The sequence below is a fragment of the Schistocerca americana genome, chromosome 5, assembly GCF_021461395.2.
Source record: "Schistocerca americana isolate TAMUIC-IGC-003095 chromosome 5, iqSchAmer2.1, whole genome shotgun sequence".
NCBI classification, from domain to species: domain Eukaryota; kingdom Metazoa; phylum Arthropoda; class Insecta; order Orthoptera; family Acrididae; genus Schistocerca; species Schistocerca americana.
Window position 1 is genome coordinate 335,319,177 of NC_060123.1, and position 23,363 is coordinate 335,342,539.

Here is a 23,363-nt window from a genome sequence, read left to right on the forward strand (position 1 = left end):
TCGTCGGGCAGTAGACCGCGCCGCTCGAACTGTCAACACAACTGGCACTGCTAAGAGTATCCTACGACTTCCACATCGCTGGCAACGGGTTATACGCTATGCTGGTGACTACTTTGAAGCTCAGTAAAGCTTTGGAACACGTACCTATTTTGTACGAACTGTAGATAAATAGTTGCCACTATTAAAGTTCCTACCGTTGTAGTTATAAATAGTTCAATGTGTTACTCTTGTTGTTCTCGGGCGCGGCCGGTTGTCAGCATGAATGTATTGTGGCACCACATAGTGACCATGCAACTGTACCTCCAACTGTACTCACAATCAGCATTCTGTCAGTCTGTTCATGTGCGTTGCAAGTCAGTCATGTAACAATGTACTCCTCTGGTTTTTATCTGAACCAGGGTTCGTATACTTGTGTAAGTTATGTATGTTTCTAGTCTTCATGTGTCGTGTAGATACATTTTGCTGCATGTGTCTTGAAGCACATTCTGTTTGCTATATGCTAGTCTTTAGTGCCTCCATACATTTGTAATACATATGTATCCATTTATATATACATATTTTGATGATGGCTAACGTCGCAACGCGAAAAAATGAATTAATAAATGAAGGAATACTGGTTTCTAGTTTTCTCTGCATCACATTTCTTTCAATTTAAGAAATTGCAAACCATGGAAATAATTTTTTTAAGTTAGGTTTTCTATGCTTTTCCTAAGTCTCTTGCGGTAAATGGCGAAATGGTTCCCTTCCCTGTGCTCCCCAATCCGAGATACATTTGCATAAACAACTTCTACACTGATTTTTAGTGTGTGTTCAGGATGGATCACGCTAGACTGTGTCACTTGAGTGATTCTGATTAGGAATTACTTGCAATTCGTTTCCACTTTGAGTACAGCAGATCAGTGCTACAACTATGAAAACTATAGACGTTGAACATTAATATAACCGACAAACTCCAGGGACGGATTCCTGACTGCAAACAGAGGAAAAATCAATATAACTACAAGTCTCAAATACACACTGTTCTTGTTTGCACGATTCTAATTATTTTGTGTATGTAACTGTATCATGAAATGGTTTGTACAATCATATAACGTAAAATCACCTCCTATTGTAGACAAATGAAAGCATAATATTTCAAGATTATGTGCTGCAACGTAACCACATAACACATAGGGAAATTCAGAGAGACATACTTGTATCAGATTGCTTCTGGCTGCAGTTTTCGTTGGCAGATTCGTTGCCTCGCAGTTGCATGAGTAAATGTATGAAATCCGCCCTCGACGTCCCGTGAGTATCTCGATCGTGCATCGTGTTCTTCACTAAACTCGTGAAGTAATTGTCCACATCAGCAGGCACCGAACGGATCTGCAATTAAAAATAAGATCTATATGGTTTTTTGAGACAATTTCAACTTTCATAGCAACTACAAAAACTACTACAAAATGCAGGAACAGACTCTGTTATCTAAATCACCATTGTCAGACAGTGGCAAATATCTGAGCAGCATAATTTCGTATTACACCAGGAATGATAAACAACGAACAGAATCTAGACGATATATTAGATCTGCAGAATTATGGTACGCTTGGAACGAATCATGAAAGTACTTTCAATGCAAACCAGCTATAAATCATACTTCACAGACTGAAGTCATCAGATCAAAGTCACAAGGACTTACGTCTGGGGAGTATGGTGGATGGTACAGTACTGCCCAGTCCCATCGACCGAACAGAGCAGCCACAGCTTGCACTGTATGCGCCCGCGCATTGAGCAAAATTATGGGTGGGTTGCGCAGAAACTGTCGCCGCTTCTTTTGCAAAGCTGATCGCAGGTGATGCTCTAAAAACGATCAGTAATACTGTGCACTGACGGTGGCATTAGCCTCAGAACTGTTCCAGAGATTCGACAGGAAGTAGACCGCTCCATTCGCACCATCAACAGAACAGGCTCTGCTAACGGTATACTACGCCTTCCAGACCGCCGACAACGGGTTCTACACAACGCTGTTGTTACAGATTTCATCCTCACCACAGCCGGAGTAACCTTCAGCGTCACGAAACCAGGAAAGCGGCCGTGGGCGGAATATGTGGGGAAAAATACAAGAGATTAAGCTACATTTTAAAAAATGGCGAGCTAATATCATAGAGGAAAATCCTTAGACTTATATGGTTACCAGAATAGAGCAAAGAGAGCATAAATTGCTTCATTTCATTGTGTTTCGAGTCATTAATGACTTATTTAAAGAAACACAGTTGCAAGAAGTCTCACACTGACAGATCATTCAGGGATACCAGCAGATGTAAGAAATAGTATAACAGTAAAATGTGTTGCAATGTGTTGCTATGGGTGCAAAAGATGTGAGAATTTTTAATGCTGTCCCTGGTGACTGTTTTAAAAAACTAGGCCAAGAAGGTCTAGGAGCACTTTATGGACAAGTCAGCGTTTCAGATGTCATGCTGCATCCCTCTACTATAAGCAGACATGCCAAAGAACAGGTTGTGCAATTTGAATCAGAGTAACTCCTTCCGTTATTACGGCAGTTAGTGTAAATCATAGCAGTGAGAGATGACATACGGGCTGATTCACATAATCAAATGCAGTATTTGACGCTTACAGCTTATTACATAAACACAGATTGGTCTCTAGTGAATAATGTTTTGTTTACAACTAAATTCCTGGACATCAAAAAGATCGAGGCAAATATTAAAAATGAAACACAAGTGAGTATGATTGACTGGAAGATTCTGTTCACCACGTTGCATCATATTGTGCCAATATACTAAAAGCTTTGAAAAACAGCGAAAGCTTATTTGTGCTGCACATTGTATCAACACAGAGGATAGCCACACTTTCAATGAAGGTAGATTGTTGTTAAATAATGCCGAACATCGCCGCAACAATAAATACTCCCAAATTCATTCTACAGCACATGAGGAAAAGTGATCTTCTTTGAAAAAACAGGTCAGCACACATTGGAATAGCTTGTACACTGTGCTTCAATCGTTACACACTCAGTACAACGAAGTTGTTGCTTTAGTGACGGAAAAGAATTCCGCTCACAGATTACAGGGACATAATAATTCCAGGAAGAACTGCGGGTTTCCTGGAACCATTTATAGAAGCCACAGGTAAATAAGTAGGCGGGAAAGAACGTAACAATCGTTAATACTTCTTTGGTTTGGCAGCGTCAATGAAAAGGATTGTGAAGAGATTTAAATTACCGCAGTTACAGTAAGATACTAGGCAAGGATGGATTTGTAATTAACTAGCCTAACTGATGTACTCAGGCACTTGTATTTTTTAACAGGAATCACAAGAGATTAAAAACCAAAGCCAGACTTTTACGCCTGAGACATTTGTAATTACTTCCAAACATAAAACTGTTATGTTCCTTTTTGCCGTCTTTCCGAGATATCAATATGCTTGACAAAAATGTAAAGCAGGAAATTCTTAGCAGTGTGCGATAAAAGTGCGCTACCTTTGCAGGTACTATATGCAGTCATTAATGTAATCATTTGCTTATAATTGGGGCATAGTGTCTTATAGCCAAACGAAAGTATTATAGTTTGTGTATTATTTTATCGAAGCAAAACACATTTTTTTTCGGGTACACCATCATACAGTTCTGTCACTTCTCTCTTTGTTGTTCCTTAACATAGAACCTTCAAGGACAGTGTCATCGCCGCACACACACACACACACACACACACACACACACACACACACAGAGAGAGGGAGGGAGAGAGAGAGAGAGAGAGAGAGGGAGGGAGAGAGAGAGAGAGAGAGAGGGAGGGAGAGAGAGAGAGGGTGGGAGGGAGGGGGAGGGAGGGAGGGGGGGGGGGAGAGAGAGAGAGAGAGACAGAGACAGAGAGAGGGAGGGAGGGGGAGAGAGGGAGGGAGGGAGAGGGAGGGAGGGAGAGGGAGGGAGGGAGAGGCAGGGAGGGAGAGGCAGGGAGGGAGAGAGAGAGGGGGGGGGGAAGGGGAGGGGGAGATCGTTTCAAAGATTGGAAGAATAACACAATTTCTGCTGCAAATGAAGTAGATATCCATATTTTAATGGACACTGGAAATGATGATTACGTGTTAAAATGGTTCTGCGGACATGAAAGGGAACTACCAGTGATGGCTGCAGTTACATGACATACTACACTACTGTCCATTAAAATTGCTACACCACGAAGATGACGTGATACAGATGCGGAATTTAACCGACAGGAAGAAGATGCTGTGATATACAAATGATTAGCTTTTCAGAGCATTCACACAAGATTGGCGCCGGTGGCAACACCTACAACGTGCTGGCATGAGGAAAGTTTCCAACCGATTTCTCATACACAAACAGCAGTTGACCGGCGTTGCCTAGTGAAACGTTGTTGTAATGCCTCGTGTAAGGAGGAGAAATGCGTGCCATCACGTTTCCGACATTGATAAAGGTCGGATTGTAGCCTATAGCGACTGCGGTTCATCGTATCGCGACATTGCTGTTCGCGTTGGTCGAGATCCAATGACTGTTAGCAGAATATGGAATCGGTGGGTTCAGGAGGGTAATACGGAACGCCGTGCTGGATCCCAACGACCTCGTATCACTAGCAGTTGAGATGACAGGCATCTTATCTGCATGGCTATAATGGATCGTGCAGCGACGTCTCGATCCCTGAGTCAACAGGTGGGGGGACGTTTACAAGACAACAACCATCTGCACGAACAGTTCGACGACGTTTGCAGCAGCATGGACTATCAGCTCGGAGACCATGGCTGCGGTTACCCGTGACGCTGCATCACAGACAGGGGCGCCTGCGATGGTGTACTCAACGACGAACCTGGGTGCACGAATGGCAAAACGTCATTTTTCAGATGAATCCAGGTTCTGTTTACAGCATCATGATGGTCGCATCGGTATTTGGCGACATCGCGGTGAACGCACATTGGAAGCGTGTATTCGTCATCGCCATACTGGCGTATCGCCCTACGTGATGATATGGGGTACCATTGGTTACACGTCTCTGTCACCTCTTGTTCGCATTGACTGCACTTTGAACAGTGGACGCTACGTTTCAGATGTGTTACGACCCGTGGCTCTACCCTTCATTCGAACCCTGCGAAACCCTACATTTCAGCAGGATAATGCACGACCGCATGTTGCAGGTCCTGTACAGGCCTTTCTGGATACAGAAAATGTTCGACTGCTGCCCTGGTCAGCACATTCTCCAGATCTCTCACCAACTGAAAACGTCTGCTGAATGGTGGCTGAGCAACTGGCTCGTCACAGTACGCCAGTCATCATTCTTGATGAACTGTGGTATCGTGTTGAAGCTGCATGGGCAGCTGTACCTGTACACGCCATCCAAGCTCTGTTTGACTCAATGCCCAGGCGTATCAAGGCCGTTATTACGGCCAGAGGTGGTTGTTATGGGTACTGATTTCTCAGGATCTATGCACCCAGATTGCATGAAAATGTAATCACTGTCAGTTCTAGTATAATATATTTGTCCAATGAATACCCGTTTATCATCTGCATTTCTTCTTGGTGTAGCAATTTTAATGGCCAGTAGTGTATTGTATCCCTGCAGCAAGTGCATCTAGTGAACAGATCTATAGATTTTAGAAAAGCTGGCATGTTATTGAATCGGCGCAACCACTGCGTCACTAATCTACTGCTCATCAACAGTAACTATAAACTTTCTTGAAGTGAAAAGTGTGAAAAGTCACAGCTGTGAATCTATAATGTTCTTCGTGTGCTTTCTTAATAAAAATAGTCGTCTCCTTGGCATCAGGGATAATGTTTATTTAAAGTGTATATAGTTTTCTGTTACTGACAAGCAGAATACATTTTCTCTTTGGAATGAGTCTTTTCTGTGCTTGTGCTGAATATCAAATTATTTTCCACGAACTGTATGAAATTAACTGTGTCACGTAAGCATTCATGGAAACATTTCTTTTGCACCAAAAAAGGGAGACAAAGAAAGAAACGAAGAGAGAAAAGAAAAAAAGAAAGAATGAAGAGAGACAGAGGGAGAGGAACAGAGGTAGGGAGGCAGGGAGAAAGAGAGCAGTTGTGTTCGTGCAGTGCGCCGAGATGAGGCGACGTGTCAGCGAAGACCATTCGTACTCAGTTATTCACGTATCTTGAATTCGGACATCAAACATGGTGCGAGGTGACTGAGCCGAATCTTGTGGGCCGGACACGAGCGGCTCGGTCTCCCTTCAGCAGGCGAGCTGTAACCGTTCGAAAACACATTGATCAGCCAAAACAATAATACTACCACTGCCCACGGCGACACTGGGTGCCGCCTGGTTGTCACTGCGGGCACGTGACGCGGTAAGAAAAGCACGTAAGCGTATCAGACACGGACGGGGGATCACCCTGTCTAAGATACGAGCTGCAAATGGGAAAATTCATTGAGATAAGCGACTTTGGCAAAAGGCAAGTTATTATTACGCAGAGCCTGTGAACGAGCATCTCTAAAACGACGAAGCTGGTCGAATATCACGTGGTACTGTCGTGAGCATCTACGGAAAGAGGTAAAAGAACGATGAAACTACCGTTAGGCGCTAAATGGTTGGATGTCCAAGACTTTTCGCAGAACGTGGGATCCGAAGGCTTGTCTGCTCTTTAAAGTAGAATAGATGGTCATATGTGGCATCTCTGCCGAAAGAGCACAATGCTGAAACACGCATAAGTGTTTCGGAGCACACCGTTCATCGTTCATTGTTGAACATGGAGCTTCGCAGCAGACCACCTCTAAGTGTTCACATATCTACCCAACGACATTGCCAATTACGATTGCAGTAGACACGGGACCACCGGGATTTGACCGTCGAATAACGAAAACGTGTCGGCTCTTCGGATGAATCATATTTTTGCTACATTAGGTCGATGGTCGTCTCCACAAACGCCGTCATCGAGGTGAACGGCGGTTCGAAACGTGCAGTGCGTGGCCGACACAGGCTGGTGGGAGCAGTATTTTGCTATGGGAGACGTTCTTTTGCGTTTAGATGGGACTTGTGGTAATAACCGAAGACAAGCTGACAGCTGCGAACCATCTTCATCCCTTCTGCGTGCTGTCTTCCCCGACGGCGATGTCATCTTTCAGCAAAATAATTTTCTGTGTCTCGGAGAAAGGACTGTGCTATAGTGACTCAAGGAGAATTATAGTGAACTCACACTGATGACTCGGCGACCGAATTCGTCTGATGTAAATCCCATTAGAATCCATGTGGGTCGCTATCGGGCGCCACCACGTGCAAGCAAATCAGCGGCCCTTTATTTACGTGAATTACATGGCCTCTGCGTAGACATCTAACGCCACCTACCTCCATAAACCTACCAATGGACTGTCGGATTGTTGGTACGCAGAATCAGAATGTATTTCGTTTCAAAGAGCGTTGTAGCACTCTACTGTCGACAACACACCCATGACGGAAATGGATAAGAAGCGGCCTTACTGGGTCACCGATCATGTTGAAACACACATCCTGGTTCATGTTTCTGACTGAATGTGCCAAAGTCATGGTACGAAGAACACCCCTAAAACAGCACAATATATTCTCTGGCCTGAACTACATTATCTACACATCTACATCTACATCCATACTCCGCAATCCACCTGACGGTGTGTGGCGGAGAGTACCTTGAGTGCCTCTATCGGTTCTCCCTTCTGTTGCAGTCTCGTATTGTTCGTGGAAAGAAAGACTGTCGGTATGCCTCTGCGTGGACTCTAATCTCTCTGATTTTATCCTCATGGTCTCTTCGCGAGATATACGTAGGAGGGAGCAATATACTGCTTGATTCCTCGGTGAAGGTATGTTCTCGAAACTTCAACAAAAGCCCGTACCGAGCTACTGAGCGTCTCTCCTGCAGAGTCTTCCACTGGTGTTTATCTATCATCTCCGTAACGCTTTTGCGATTACTAAATGATCCTGTAACGAAGCGCGCCGCTCTCCGTTGGATCTTCTCTATCTCTTCTATCAACCCTATCTCGTACGGATCCCACACTAGTGAGCAATATTCAAGCAGTGGGCGAAAAAGTGTACTGTAACCTACTTCCTTTATTTTCGGATTGCATTTCCTAAGGATTCTTCCAATGAATCTCAGTCTGGCATCTGCTTTACCGACGATCAACTTTATATGATCATTCCATTTTAAATCACTCCTAATGCGTACTCCCAGATAATTTATGGAATTAACTGCTTCCCGTTGCTGACCCGCTATATTGTAGCTAAATGATAAAGGATCTTTCTTTCTATGTATTCTCAGCACATTACACTTGTCTACATTGAGATTCAATTGCCATTCCCTGCACCATGCGTCAATTCGTTGCAGATCCTCCTGCATTTCCGTACAATTTTCCATTGTTACAACCTCTCGATATACCACAGCATCATCCGCAAAAAGCCTCAGTGAACTTCCGATGTTATCCGCACGGTCATTTTTGTATATTGTGAATAGCAGCGGTCCTACGACACTCCCCTGCGGCACACCTGAAATCACTCTTACTTCGGAAGACTTCTCTCCATTGAGAATGACATGCAGGTTGAAAGCCACATTCGGATGTCGGTGCACTCAACGACTTGCCTCAGTTAAAAAGAGGCAGAACAGAAACAGCCATATCACACTACACGCGTATAATCAGCTACTGACCTATTTCTGTGCTGTTCGGTCCGCTGAGGGCTCGTACTGTGAGCAATGGCCATTTGCGAGGCACCCAGCTCCAGCTGTCCACTGCGGGCAATTGCCTTCGCAACGTTCGTTCGGAAACTGGTTGAGATGAACCTACATCCACTGAAAGCAGAAACTTCTGTCGCATTTGAAACCGATTATAATAGACCAGGCGTGGCGGTTAGGATATCTCTACCACCACTGTTCTTACGTCATAGTATATGCCTAAAACTGGTGTGCAGTAGACTCGATGGCCAGTCCGCGTTTATAGGCCATCAAATACGGCAGCTTCATTCACGATGAGGTCAGGGGCACGTTCCAACAGGATAGCGTCTTCCTGCATTTCTGTCCCGCATTCACATCGACACATCTTAGTGCACTCATTCCATACCACAGACCGGCGAATGCACGCTACTTCACTGCTTCGGTTGGTTGGTTTGTGGGGCGCTCAACATCGATTTCATCAGCGTTCGCTGCTTCATCAGTGGAGGGTCACGTGACTGCTTTATACCAGTTCTGCATCATATAAGGCTCTCGAAAGCAATGTGATTCCTCTTTTAATGTGGTGACTAATATTTTATACGATGAAGTAGAGGTTACAAGAGACAAATAGAACCTTTAGAGGGATACAAGACGAACTGATAATAAAAAAGGAATTTAATAAGGTCTTACCAGAAATAAGCAACGTGCGGATTTACCGTCCTGTGACTGGATGGCACTTACGTAGCTGGACGTGCTTCCTGCTAGCTGTTATCACTTCTCGTCGAGGCTGACAAGTACTCACTTCTCGTTGAGACATGGCAAAACCCATTTCTAGCCAAGACCCAGTGGCATTCATTTCCCTTGGAGGCTTGATGGACAGTGGTAAGCCGTTTTGTCAAGTGGTAACAATGTTGGAACTCGATTCTCCCCGCGAGGACTGATAACCTTCCTATTTCAGCAGCAATTGTAAAATGTTTATGTGTAGGCGCACAAAGACAGATATCTATTGTTACAGTGTTGTATTAAACGTGCTGAAGTAAGAGATATTGTTCTAATATTATGTTATTTTGATATACGTAGATATTTAAGGAAAATAATAAACGCCTGTACATTTAAGTAATCAAGTTCTTCGTCGAAGAGTCCAAATTTCTAGCAACCTGTTTGTAATCTGGATTAATACTGTTTCTAATCGTATTTTCAGGCAACTACCATGTCAACTGTTGCGAACAGAGGCTAACTAAGATACGTCTTTATGCCGTCGGCACACGAACCGTGCATTCGATCGTTGAGCGTGCCGAGTTTCTGACGTCATAGCGTGGAAAGCACACATTAGAGAGTCGTTCCGAACGTGCAGAGCAACATCCAGTACGTCATATATTCTGGACATGTATTTGAACGTCGACCAAAGAGATTGAAGAACGCCACCTACGTAACTGACATGCCATCTCTCTCCAGTGCAGAGCCGCGAGACGTGACATTAGCTTGCAGTTGAAGCACATACGTGTTCATGCCGTTTCTAAGCATCCGTCGATAATTGCAAGACTGTTTTAATAAAATGACGGGAGACATCGTATTGACAGTTACAAAATTAGTGTTAGTTCCGTCTTATGAAACTTTGTCTTTTTAAGGACACAACACATCGAATATCCTTAAAAAACGCGTTTTTCTTGGTACAATTTGTAATAATTAAATGTCAGTTAATAACATATCTACGATTAAAGCTTGGTATGATGCGGAGTATGGTCGCACATCAATGCGTGATAAGTAGAGGTGTAGAATTATAAGGTGTCACGTAATGTGTTTTGACTTTGCACTGAATACCAACATTTTGTTGTTAACCTTTGCGTTTTCGAAAAGGTGCTGATACTTTCATATCAGTTTCATGAAAGTATATTCTATAACATCCGATGTTTCTCAGGAGTGAGTTTGTTCCACTAGCTTAACCTACAAGACAGCTTGCACCAAATGTAGTAAGACATTTCGCACATTCGTATTTTAAGTTTGGTATTTCATTTGTTGTAAAGATTCTGCTATGAATAATAACAGTGATCAAGTAAGAATGGTGTTAGAATTTTACTAAAAAGTGGGGGCGATGAAGTAATTCTTATGTTATGTGGATAACTATTGTAAATTTGTCCCGGGTTCGAATCCCGGCCGGGTTGGGAATTTTCTCTGCCCGGGGACTGGGTGTTTGTGTTGTCTAAAGACCGATGGCCTCAGCAGTTTGGTTCCATAGAAGCATTTTTTTTTAAAGAAAAGAAAAAAAGAAAAAAGAAACCATGACTAGCATATGAACAAGGGAGGAAATGTGCGTTTTCGAGCAATGTAGGAATTTTACGCCAATGTAGGAATTTCGTAAACAGAATGATTTGCGTGCCAGCTGGAGCACGTTGCAACCGCGTATACCACGTTGAGGTACACGTACCGTATGCAAAAGTCGCAACGTTTCTGAGCGTTCAGCAGCATGCTGAGCTAACTACGCTCAACGTTGACTTTCGAAAGCGGGGTCCGTGTGCCAACGGCTTTACGCTCAGAAAGCAGATCTACACGTCAAGAGTGTTACGTTAACAGGTTATTTAATAGCTATTACGTAGAACAGTTTCTTAATTACGACTAGAAAATGAAGTTTCTGCGATACTTTTACTATCAACCGGTTTCCGTCTAATGCTCACGTCCTCAGACAAAATTATCACCGTTCAAAGTGAATATCCACTGGGGGACTGTGCGAAAGCACTCTGACGCACAATATTAGAAAGCAAAAAGGGTTTGCAGAGTGGTTCACACGCACGATAATATTGTCTCACGTCGGCCTTGTAAACCAAAAACCGGTTAACTGGTATGTTACTTAAGCGTTTGAGTTATCGCAAGTCTCTTGTTTCCGTATCTTTTTTAAGTATTCTGTTAACTGTGTATAGAGTGACTTGTTCCATATTCAGGTAGGTTTTCCTCATACTGAACCTGACAAAATATCTGAATTCCCATGAGTTGTTGAGAAGCACCCACGAACTCATATGAATGCTAATGCAAGGTGTTTACGAAAGGTAAATGCAAGGATTGTCAACGGCCTTGCCGCAGTGGTAACATCTGTTCCCGATCACCGAAGTTAGCGCTGTCGGGCTGGGCTAGCACTTGGTCTGTCGAGCGCTGTTGGCAAGCGGCTTGCACTCAGCCCGTGGCAAACTGAGGAGTGCTTGATTGAGAAGTAGCGGCTCCGGTCTCGTAAACTGACATGCGGTGGGTGGTGGGGGGGGGGGGGGGAGGGGGGAGGAAGAGGTGTGCTGACCACATGACCCTCCACAGCCGCATCCGGTGACGGGCTAAAGCCGTCGGCACACGGACTGTACTGTCGAACGTCAACGTTCAGCGTGCTAAGTTATAAGTTCAACGTGCTGCTGAACGCTCAGAAACGATGCGACTTGTGCATACGATACGTGGGCCCCAACGTGGTACACGCGATCGCAACGCACTCCGGCGGCAGTTGCGGGAAGTTTCTAGTTCGTAAATCACACTGTTTACTAAACAGGCGCTCGTAAAATTCCCACGTTAGCTCTATTAAAACGCACATTTCCTCCATTATCCACGAAAAGGAAAGTACCATGTCCAATCACTAGGGACACAGGCTTATAAAAGTTCCATTACAAACAGTGCGATACAAATTTGCAATACTTCTTCACATAAGATAAACATTATTTCATCATTCCCACATTTCAGTAAAACTCTAAGGTCAGTCTTACTTGATCACTGTTCCTACCCAGTAGCAGAATCTTTACAACACGTGAATTACGAAGCGTAAAAAAAAAGTAGCAAAATAGCTTTACACAAATAACGCAAGGTGTCCTGTAGATCAAGCCAATCGAACACCCAAAGGTGAACTTATATATACATATCATCAAAAATTATAGTATATACTTATATTAAACTAATAATAAAGTAACATAACCTAATAAAAACGCAAATGTTGGAAAAAAAAATTACGTACTGGTGAGTCGCGAACCACCGCCCAAACATAAAAACTTCTGTGGTTTGTGACGCTACTCACCACGCTAAACATTTTGTATATCTCTGCTATTCCTATCTTACCAATCTCAGCACTTGCTGAACGCCTTAATCGTAATTATGTTACTAACTGAAATTTAATTATAACAAATTGTACCAAGAACAATGCGTTTTGGATGCATCCTCAGTGCATTGCTGCCTTCAAATAGCATACTCTCGTAATACGCAAGTTACAATAATTCTTTTCCCACGAATATGATGTTTCTCATTATTTTATTGCAACGGATCACACAGTTAACAACGGGTTTTCCAGTGATTCTCGATTTGCTGGTGCTCAGAAACGGCATATATACGTGAGGGCTTGAAATGAATGCCAATATGGCGCCTCACAACTTTGTGCTGAAGGGAGATGGCGTGCATGTGACGTAGGTGGCGCTGTGCCATCTCATTGGTCAACGCTCAGACGCACGCTCAGAATATCCGACTTGCTAGATATTGCTCTGCACGCTCGGAAAGACTCCCGAACGTACTATTCCACGCTATGACATCAGAAACTCGGCACGTACAACGCTCAACATTCGGATGCACGGTCCGGTGCCGATGGCTTAAGACAGAGAGTGACACAGCAGCCGGTCGCTGCCTTTGGGTCTTCGTGGACTGTTCGGACGGAGTTTAGTTAAATGTAAGTAATGGCAAATATGGTAGCGAAATATCTTCGTGCAACAAAATTACATGTAGGTATAAATTGCTGTGGTAATTCACCAACCGAATTTACATCTATCTATCTTCTCAGCGATCGCAGGCAATGTAGACCACGCGTTGCATCAACGATCTGCTTCCACCGCCTTCTATCTCTCGCAGCATCTCTCCACCCTGCAGAAATTCCTAATGCTGCGATGTCCTTCTCTGTGTCATCTTTCCACCTTGTACGAGGTCGGCCCAATGGTCTTGTTGCCTGGAGTGTTCCTTCAAATGCTTTCTTGGTGATCCTGTTGTTTCCCATTCTGGCCACATGTCCAGCCCATTGCAGTCTCCTACTTTTTAATTTCTGAATGATAGTGGGTTGCTTCATTAACTGATAAATTTCTTTGTTCTTTCGAATTCTCCATGCACCATTCATCAACACAGGTCCCCAGATTTTTCTCATTACTTTTCTTTCGAAAACATTCAGTTTTTCTCTTTCATTCTTTGTAAGCGCCCAGCTATCTGAGCTGTATAGTATTATGGGGCAGATAATAGTGTTGTATATCTTCATCTTTGTGGTGACTGACAAAGCTTTACTTTTGAGTGGGTTGCTTAGTGAGTACAGACATCTTGACCCTGAGGCTATTCTTTCATTTATATCCATTGTTATGATATTATTACTGTTGAAACGTGATCCAAGGTATTTAAACTGAAGAACTTTTCTGAATTTAGAATGTAGGTCAATTTCAAAGTAAGGATTTGGGTTTATGACTCTACCTATTTCCATATATTCGGTTTTCTCTTGGTTAATCAAAAGCCGGATTTTGCTGGCGCTGTGCCTGAGAGATCTGTACATGTCTTTCAGTTCTTCTTCAGTTTCACTCAGCAACACTATATCATCTGCATAAACCAGGAGTTTTACTTCACTGTGTTCGAATCGGAGACCATTGTATAGGTGTAAATTACTCTCCCGAACCACTTTCTCTAATGCAGGGTTGAAGAGGACACATGAAAGAGCGTCTCCCTGTCGTAAGCCTGTTTTAATTGGAAAGGTGGGGGATATGGATCCTCTGAACTTCACTGCTGCCTGGAAACCATCCATGCACAGTTTTACCATCCTAATGATTTTATTGGGTATACTAAATTCTCGTAATGTGTTGTAGAGGCTACTTCTGTGGATGCTGTCGTAGGCTCGCTGGAAGTCAATGAAGAGACAGTGGATGTTTTTGTTAAATTCCCAGTATTTCTCAAAGATTTGTCGTATAGTAAACAAATTATCAGTTGTGGAACGGTTTGTTCGAAATCCAGCCTGGTAATCTTGAATAATGGCTGGTTCAAATGGCTCTGAGCCGGCCGGAGTGGCCGTGCGGTTCTGGGCGCTACAGTCTGGAGCCGAGCGACCGCTACGGTCGCAGGTTCGAATCCTGCCTCGGGCATGGATGTGTGTGCTGTCCTTAGGTTAGTTAGGTTTAAGTAGTTCTAAGTTCTAGGGGACTGATGACCACAGCTGTTAAGTCCCATAGTGCTCAGAGCCATTTGAACCATACTTTGGCTTACACCACGTTGGCGGGACACTTTCCTGGAGCTTGTTCTAGGGTTCGTCTCAATATCCTGCAGGACCCGGTCTTCAAATCCGGTGTACGTGCAGTTCGCCACCTCCCTGCACGTTCGTCTGTCTAAAAGAACGCATGATCACACAAATGCCCAAAAACGACTTGAAACGTTGTGTGACGTGGTTGGTGTCTGTGAGGGTACTTGTTTTGGCATGGCCATGCTGCGTCTCGACCGTTTCCATCTGCTACGCCTCACACTAACACCATCTCGGCTTGTTCCTGGCATGAATACCGGAGCATTCTGCTGCTTACAGTACGCTACGTCAATCACACGGCCAGCAACACAGAAGGAACACACGGAACGGGGTCAGAGGATCTGTCATTCGTCAGTGCCATCTGCCGTGGCAACGATGCACTTCCGGACACATGTTCATAGGACCTTTTTTCCTCCATTTCCAGTCAGGACCCAGTACCTGCAGTTTATCGGGTTTATTAATGTTCACGCTGTATATTCGTTAAAACTTATGAAGGTAAAGCTACAGAGAGTGAGACTGACATGAGGAATTGCCAGAAATCGTTCTTCAAGTGCAGTATCTACATCTACATCTACATTTATACTCCACAAGCCACCCAACGGTGTGTGGCGGAGGGCACTTTACGTGCCACTGTCATTACCTCCCTTTCTTGTTCCAGTCGCGTATGGTTCGCGGGAAGAACAATTGCCGGAAAGCCTCCGTGCGCGCTCGAATCTCTCTAATTCTACATTCGTGATCTCCTCGGGAGGTGTAAGTAGGGGGAAGCAATATATTCGACACCTCTTCCAGAAACGCACCCTCTCGAAACCTGGACAGCAAGCTACACCGCGATGCAGAGCGTCTCTCTTGCAGAATCTGCCACTTGAGTTTGCTAAACATCTCCGTAACGCTATCACGCTTACCAAATAACCCTGTGACGAAACGCGCCGCTCTTCTTTGGATCTTCTCAATCTCCTCCGTCAACCCGATCTGGTACGGATCCCACACTGATGAGCAATACTCAAGTATAGGTCGAACGAGTGTTTTGTAAGCCACCTCCTTTGTTGATGGACTACATTTTCTAAGGACTCTCCCAATGAATCTCAACCTGGTACCTGCCTTACCAACAATTAATTTTATTTGATCATTCCACTTAAAATCGTTCCGTACGCATTCTCCCAGATATTTTACAGAAGTAACTGCTACCAGTGTTTGTTCCGCTATCATATAATCATACAATAAAGGATCCTTCTTTCTATGTACTCACAATACATTACATTTGTCTATGTTAAGGGTCAGTTGCCACTCCCTGCACCAAGTGCCTATCCGCTGCAGATCTTCCTGCATTTCGCTGTAATTTTCTAATGCTGCAACTTCTCTGTCTACTACAGCATCATCCGCGAAAAGCCGCATGGAACTTCCGACACTGAAACAGGAAAAGTGAGGAGGCGGCTCGCCGCACGGAATTAGCCGAGCGGTCTAAGGCGCTGCAGTCACGGACGGTGCGGCTGGTCCCGGCGGAGGTTCGAGTCCTCCCTCGGGCATGGGTGTGTGTGTTTGTCTCTAGGATAATTTAGGTTAAATAGTGTGTAAGCTTAGGGACTGATGACCTTAGCAGTTAAGTCCCATAAGATTTCACACACATTTGAACATTGTTCAGGAGGCGGCTCGGAGGGTGACTCCGCCAAGCACTGTAATGCAGCTTACGGGGTAGAAATGTAGATGGAGTCGGTCACTTACCCGAAAGATGTTGGCGATGGCAGGGAACATGTCGCAAAACGTTTTGGTGAGCATTTCGCCGGTGGTGGGGTTGAGCAGGCGCTTCCCCCAGTAGCGGAACTCGCCGTCGGGGTGCTGCAGGCAGTGCGCCTCCACTCCGAAGGCGCAGCTGGCGATGACGTCGGTGGAGTAGCGAGCCAGCACGTCGCGGAACTCCACCTCCCCGGCGCTGCCCAGCACTTCCAACAACTCACGGCCGCATTTCTCCATAGTCTGCGCAAGCACAGGCACCAACTGCAAAAGTCTCCTCTCTCGCGCTAGAAATAAAACGCCTTGCAGCACCACAACACAGTAGAATAATAATGTTCCCTGCAGTGGGGGACAAAAATATGGAAATACCAAAAACAAAACATACATTGAAGCTCCAAAGAAACTGGTATAGGCATGCGTATTCAAATACAGATATATGTAAATAGGCAGAATACGGTGCTGCGGTCGGCAACGCCTATATAAGACAACAAGTGTCTGGCGCAGTTGTCACCCTTGACCGTCGCCTCTCCTGGACCCCCCATCTCCAGACAATTTAAGCCAAGGCACGCTCCCGACTCAAAGCTTCTTTCTGGCCGCGCATAGGGTCTAGACCCCTCCACCATCCTCCACACCTATAAATCCCATATCCGCCCTATCCTCTGCTAGGCTCATCCCGCCTGGATCTCCGCCCTCCCCCCCTACCATTTACAAATCCCTTCAAATCCTAGAACGCCATGCGCTCCGCCTCGCCCATCGCATCCGTCTCCCGCCCCCCACGCGGATTCTATATGACCTTATTCCATTGGCCGGCCGAAGTGGCCGTGCGGTTAAAGGCGCTGCAGTCTGGAACCGCAAGACCGCTACGGTCGCAGGTTCGAATCCTGCCTCGGGCATGGATGTTTGTGATGTCCTTAGGTTAGTTAGGTTTAACTAGTTCTAAGTTCTAGGGGACTAATGACCTCAGCAGTTGAGTCCCATAGTGCTCAGAGCCATTTGAACCATTTTTGAACCTTATTCCATTCCCGCACCTCCTTCTCTTCCTCGAACGGATAGGGATCCTCTACACCTCCCGCAAACTTGATACCCCTCACCCGCTTGTCTCTCCCATCCTCTCCCACCCCCGTCCTCTGCCGCGCCTGCATTCTCACATCCCACCTGCTCTCCATCTCTCCACTCTCCATACCCTCGCCCAAGGTAGCTCCTACCAACTCCCCCTCCCTGATGATGCCCTCATCCCCTCCATGTACCCCTCTTACCAACTTTGATCCTCCTCTACCGCACCCTGTGTTTTTTTCCCGAGGGCACCCTCTCTCCCTTCTCCCTCCTCCCTTCCTCCCTCCCTCCTCCCCCCAGGCTTCCCCTATCCCCCCTACCTTCTTCCCTCCCCCTCCCATCTTCTCTGCCACTGGCATCTACACACTCCCCTGTCCCTCCTCCCCCTCCTTTTTCCCCCTTTTGGCAGGTCCCCGGACTCGTACACGTATGGTGAACTTTCGAGCGCCTGAGATCATCGCCTAGTGTTTGTGTGTTCCGTCGTGATCGTGCTCAAGTGTTCCAGTGTTTAATCGTTTGTGCTCCACCGTTCGCGTGTGTCATCTGTCGTCTCTGTGTGTGTCCACGTGTCTGAACATTTTTATTTTTTGGACTCTGCGCCCGTGAACGGTTCCGTGTGTTTTAATTTTGTATGTCTATGTTTGTATATCCATCATGTCTGTTCTGTGATTGTCTTCTTTGTATCATTAGTTTTATCTGTGGCCGAAGAGCGGCGTATTATGTCGCTGCTGGCCTACCTGTATCAGGTGTGAAACAAACAATAAAGAAAAAAAATGTAGCAGTTGTTAGATAAGTTACTACTGCTACAATGGCGGGTTATCAAGATTTAAGTGAGCTTGAACGTGGTGTTATAGTCGGCGAACCAGAGATGCGACATAACATGTCGAGGTAGCGATCAAGTGGGGATTTTCCCGTACGACCATTTCACGAGTGTAGCCGTGAATATCAGGAAACCGGTAAAACGCCAAATCTCCGACATCGCTGCGGTCGGAAAAAGATTCTGCAAGAACGGGACCAACGACAACTGAAGAGAATCGTTCAACGTGACAGAAGTGCAACCCTTCCGCAGATTGCTGCAGATTTCAATACTGGACCATCAGAAAGTGTCAGCGTGTGAACCATTCAACGAAACATCATCGATATGGGATTTCGAGGTCGAAAGCCCACTCGCGTACCCTTGATGACTGCACTACACAAAGCTTTACGCTTCGCCTGGGCCAGTCAACACCGAAACTGGACTGTTGATGATTGAAAACATGTTGCCTGGACGGACGAGTCTCGTTCCAAATTGTATCGAGCAGATAGACCGGTACAGGTATGGAGATAACCACATGAATTGATGGATCCTGCATGTCAGCAGCGCACTATTCAAACTGGTGGAGGCTCTGTAATGGTGTGGGATGTCTGCAATTGGAGTGATATCGGACCCCTGACACATACGTCTCTGACAGGTGACACGTACCTAAGCACCCTGTCTGATCACCTGCATCCATTCATGTCCATTGTGCATTCCGCCGGACTTGTGCAATTCCAGCAGGACAATACGACACTCCACACGTCCAGAATTGCTACAGAGTGGCTCCAGGAACACTGTTCTGAGTTTAAACACTCCCACTGGTCATCAAACTCCCCTGACATGAACATTATTGCGCGTATCTGGGATGCCTTGCAACGTGATGTTGAGAAGAGATCTCCACCCCCTCGTACTCTTATGGATTTAGGGACAGCCCCCAGGATTCATGGATTCAATTCCCTCCAGCACTACTTCAGACATTAGTCAAGTCCATGCCAAGTCTTGTTGCGGCACTTCTGCTTGTACGCGGGAGCACTACGCGTTATAAGGCAGGTGTACCAGTTTCTTTGGTTCAAATGGCTCTGAGCACTACGGGACTTAACATCTGAGGTCATCAGACTCCTAGAACTTAGAACTACTTAAATCTAACTAACCTAAGGACATCACACATATCCATGCCCGAGGCAGGATTCGAACCTGCGACGGTAGCAGTCGCGCGGTTCCGGACTGAAGAGGCTAGAACCGCTCGGCCACCGCTGCCGGCACCAGTTTCTTTGGTTCTTCAGTGTATTTCCATGTCCAATAAGATGCGGGAAAACCGTTGGCAAGAAAAACAGCTTCCATTCGTCTCGGAATGAATAAACACAGATGCTGTATGGTTTTCAAAGTTTTACACTGTTTCTTTCAGTGCAATCTAAGAAAACCGCTGTGTTATTCTCTAACCAAAATGAGTATAATAGATCTTATACCATTCTTCGTGCAAAACAGTGAAAACTTCAGATGACGACAAAGGAGGTGGACAGCGATCACGAACCCTTCCCTCCAAAACACACCACGAAGTCTCAATTATATTGTGGGCTGATCAAATTGCAGGTGCGACAAATAATCCTCGAGCTCACAACAAATAAACAAATACTGTATCGAGGGGTAGAAATGATCAGCCAAAGTGGTTACATAATCCTTGGCAGTAATAAGACCTTGGGCCGGCCGGTGTGGCTGAGCGGTTCTAGGCGCTTCAGTCTGGAACCGCGCGACCGCTACAGTCGCAGGTTCGAATCCTGCCTCGGATATGGATGTGTTTGATGTTCTTAGGTTAGTTAGGTTTAAGTAGTTCTAAGACCTACGGGACTGATGACCTCATATGTTAAGTCCCGTAGATGCTAGCCAAGCCTGCAGCATGCGCTGTTGTATTTAGCCATGAACGGCACCTGTGCAATGTCCTCAATTACCAGTTGTGATCAGAACAGTGTTGTGTCTGGTTGTGAGAGCATCATGTCCAAGCTATGGTCGTATGTTGGGTACTTTTGTAACCAAGCTAAATCGAAGTGTCTGATATTTGGGGATATCACGGAGAACCTAAATCTGAATGGCGCACACGGGTTTGAGGCGAGTCCAGTGTGTTAACCACTGCGCCACCTCACTCTCTCAGACACTTCGATTTAGCTTGGTTACAGAAGTACCCAACATTAGAGATGGGGGATGCGCTCTTGAACCAATTCATAGAGTTGAATCTTTCAAAGGAGTGAACAATCAGTGATTCAGAAAAAAAGAACGGTAGCTCCAAACGTTTCCCACGGCAGAGAGAGAGAGAGAGAGAGAGAGAGAGAGAGAGAGAGAGAGAGACGGAGCATATCAGCAGCGCCTCTGCTGGTCAGAGCACAGTGCACGTCACATAACACAGCCAGCGCCGGCCTCTGCCCTGCTTCTACCTTGGCTGCCTGCATTGTGCAGTGCCCCATTGGATTTTGTGTTTCACATATGCCGTGCCGTCCATGTGCGTCGTCTGCCGCGCGCAGTGTCTGGCGCAGCTTAACTTCGCATCGCACTCTGTCGGCGATCGTTTCAGTCGCACGTCCTGCCCTCTGGGCAGTTGATGCGAGCAACAGGACAGAGAGCCACCTAGCGGATAACATAGGAACTACTTGCAACAACCCGCTCGCAAGGGAACGGACGATTTGTTTCGGAGCGGGTGAGTTCACCGCTCCCCCCACCCTCGGAACTCGCCCGCTCAACGCTCACCCCACCGTCTCGACTCTAGCCAGAGCTTTGAGCAAAGCGACTCAGGTGTCACTCTGGTCTCTGCGGTCTCAGCTCACGCAGTAATACAGCTCGCGGCTCGACCCGCTCGACTCAGCGCCTCTGCATCGGAGTTCGTCCCTACTGGATATTGTTCTTCGTAGTAATACCGCTTTGTATATTACATTATTATGTTATGTATACATCAATTGTTTTTATTTTATTTTTATTTGTTTAAACTGATTAGATTAGGTTCCTGATGACTCCTCTTACTATAGGATTTTTATTATGGACACTCGAATTTACGCTTTAATTACGAGCGAACCGATAAACGTATCGCAAAATGTGATACACCAATATTTTCCTTGTTTTATTCTGCGTAAGGCTATATGCAGCACTTTCGTTTTACAGTCAAATTTATATATATATTTTTTCTTATTCTGGTACGGATTTTGCGATTTTAGGCGTCTTTGGAAGGAAACGTTCACTTTAAAAATATATGGCTTGCGATGAATTTGTACGAGGTTAATGAAATTTTAATACATTATAGCCAAATATATTGTTAATGTAAATCTCAAGTTACAACATTTTCCGATCACCCAAAAAACCACGATAGTGCAAAATAAATCAATAATCAAAAACTTTGTCATATCGTGGAAATTTCAATAAACAATACAAAATTCTTACTCATTATCTGTGTTACTTAAAAATAGGATCAAATAAGATCAAAATACAGGTGTAGTACTGGAATAAACCAAGTTTAAAGGACAATGTGCCTTCCATTTATTTTCTATTGTAAATGAGTGGTGAGTCATGAAAAAGAGCTAATTCATTTCAGGGAGTGAACAGTTCTGATCCAATCTCTGAAAAGAACAGTTTTGCCCATCTCTACCCAACATACGACCATAGCTGCGACATAATGCTCTCACAGCCAGACACAACACTGTTCTGATCACAACTAGCAATTGCGGACATTGCACAGGTGCCGTTCATGGTTAAATATAACAGCGCATGCTGCAGGCTTGGCTAGCATCTGCAGCCGGCCGGTGTGGCCGAGCGGCTCTAGGCGCTTCAGTTTGAAACCGCGCGACCATTACGGTCGCAGGTTGAAATCCTGCCTCGGGCATGGATGTGTGTGATGTCCTTAGGTTAGTTCTAAGTTCTAGGGGACTGATGACCTCAGATGTTAAATCACATAGTGCTCAGAGTCATTTCAGCTAGCATCTGCGTTTATGTTCAAACGCGCGTGTCTCTCGGTGTTACAATATTTTCGTCCAGCCTCTCTACATTTCCTGCTACAGTGTTGCATTCCACAAAGTGGAAGTTATGGAGGGGGATTTAACTGTGCTTGTGTAACATACCGCAGTCATCGGGCAAGAACTACCTCATTTACGACATCGACAACGACGCTGTAGCCGTTACAGAAATATTTGTATACTTTTCTTTTCTTTGCTTTGTGTTGTGCATTGCTCGTTTTTTTTCCTTTCTATTATTAAAACCAGTGAAGAAAATAATCTTGGTCAACCGCAGGGTCCGAGTACGACTCCCACGGCACCACAATAGAGATGAGCTATCTGCTCCTGAACTGATTGAAGCAGCTAGATGCCTGTATTGGGTGAGCGATCTGTGGCTCGGAAAAAAGGAGCATCAAAAATGTCTCTCCAGTGATGTTCGAGAGCGGAACGAAAATTCCAGAGCAGACTGCTGCAACAGCAGGCCAAGTGACCTGCTGAGTTAGTCACTATGGCACATACCACTACAGAAAGAAACGTCACGTAACTTGCAGAAAAATACTCGATAGACTATGTGCCTAGAAGACCTTCAAGCGATAAATGTTAACATTTTACTAAACTAAACAAAAAATAAAACTGTCGCTACTGTCAGCAGATGACTTTCTGCTCTTTGACTCCTAATCAAACTTGAAAAGACATCCAACAGTATTGCTGGAATGGTGAGTGAGGAAGTTGATCAAGATCACAATCAACCTATCTTTTTTCTGCAGACATTTCAATAATCATTTCTCAGAAATCGTTCTCACCAATGCCAGGTTCAACTACAGATAAAGTTCTTCTTCCAAGAAGTCAAAATTAGTCTCAATTGGTATCCATCTCACCACTGTCACTTGGTTCCTGACCAGATGCTTA

General features: G+C 45.1%; 1 protein-coding gene across 1 annotated transcript in view; it reads right to left on the bottom strand.

Moving 5' to 3' along the window:
- The window catches only part of LOC124615841 (probable cytochrome P450 6a14), a 93,666-nt gene that overhangs the window by 41,727 nt on the left and 28,576 nt on the right, over positions 1-23,363 (bottom strand). The window contains exons 3-4 of the mRNA XM_047143993.1: positions 16,629-16,880; positions 1,194-1,365 (exon numbers count right to left, since the gene is read on the bottom strand). Of these exons, the coding sequence (XP_046999949.1) occupies positions 1,194-1,365; positions 16,629-16,880 (424 nt within the window). The remainder of the gene's footprint in view (positions 1-1,193; positions 1,366-16,628; positions 16,881-23,363) is intronic.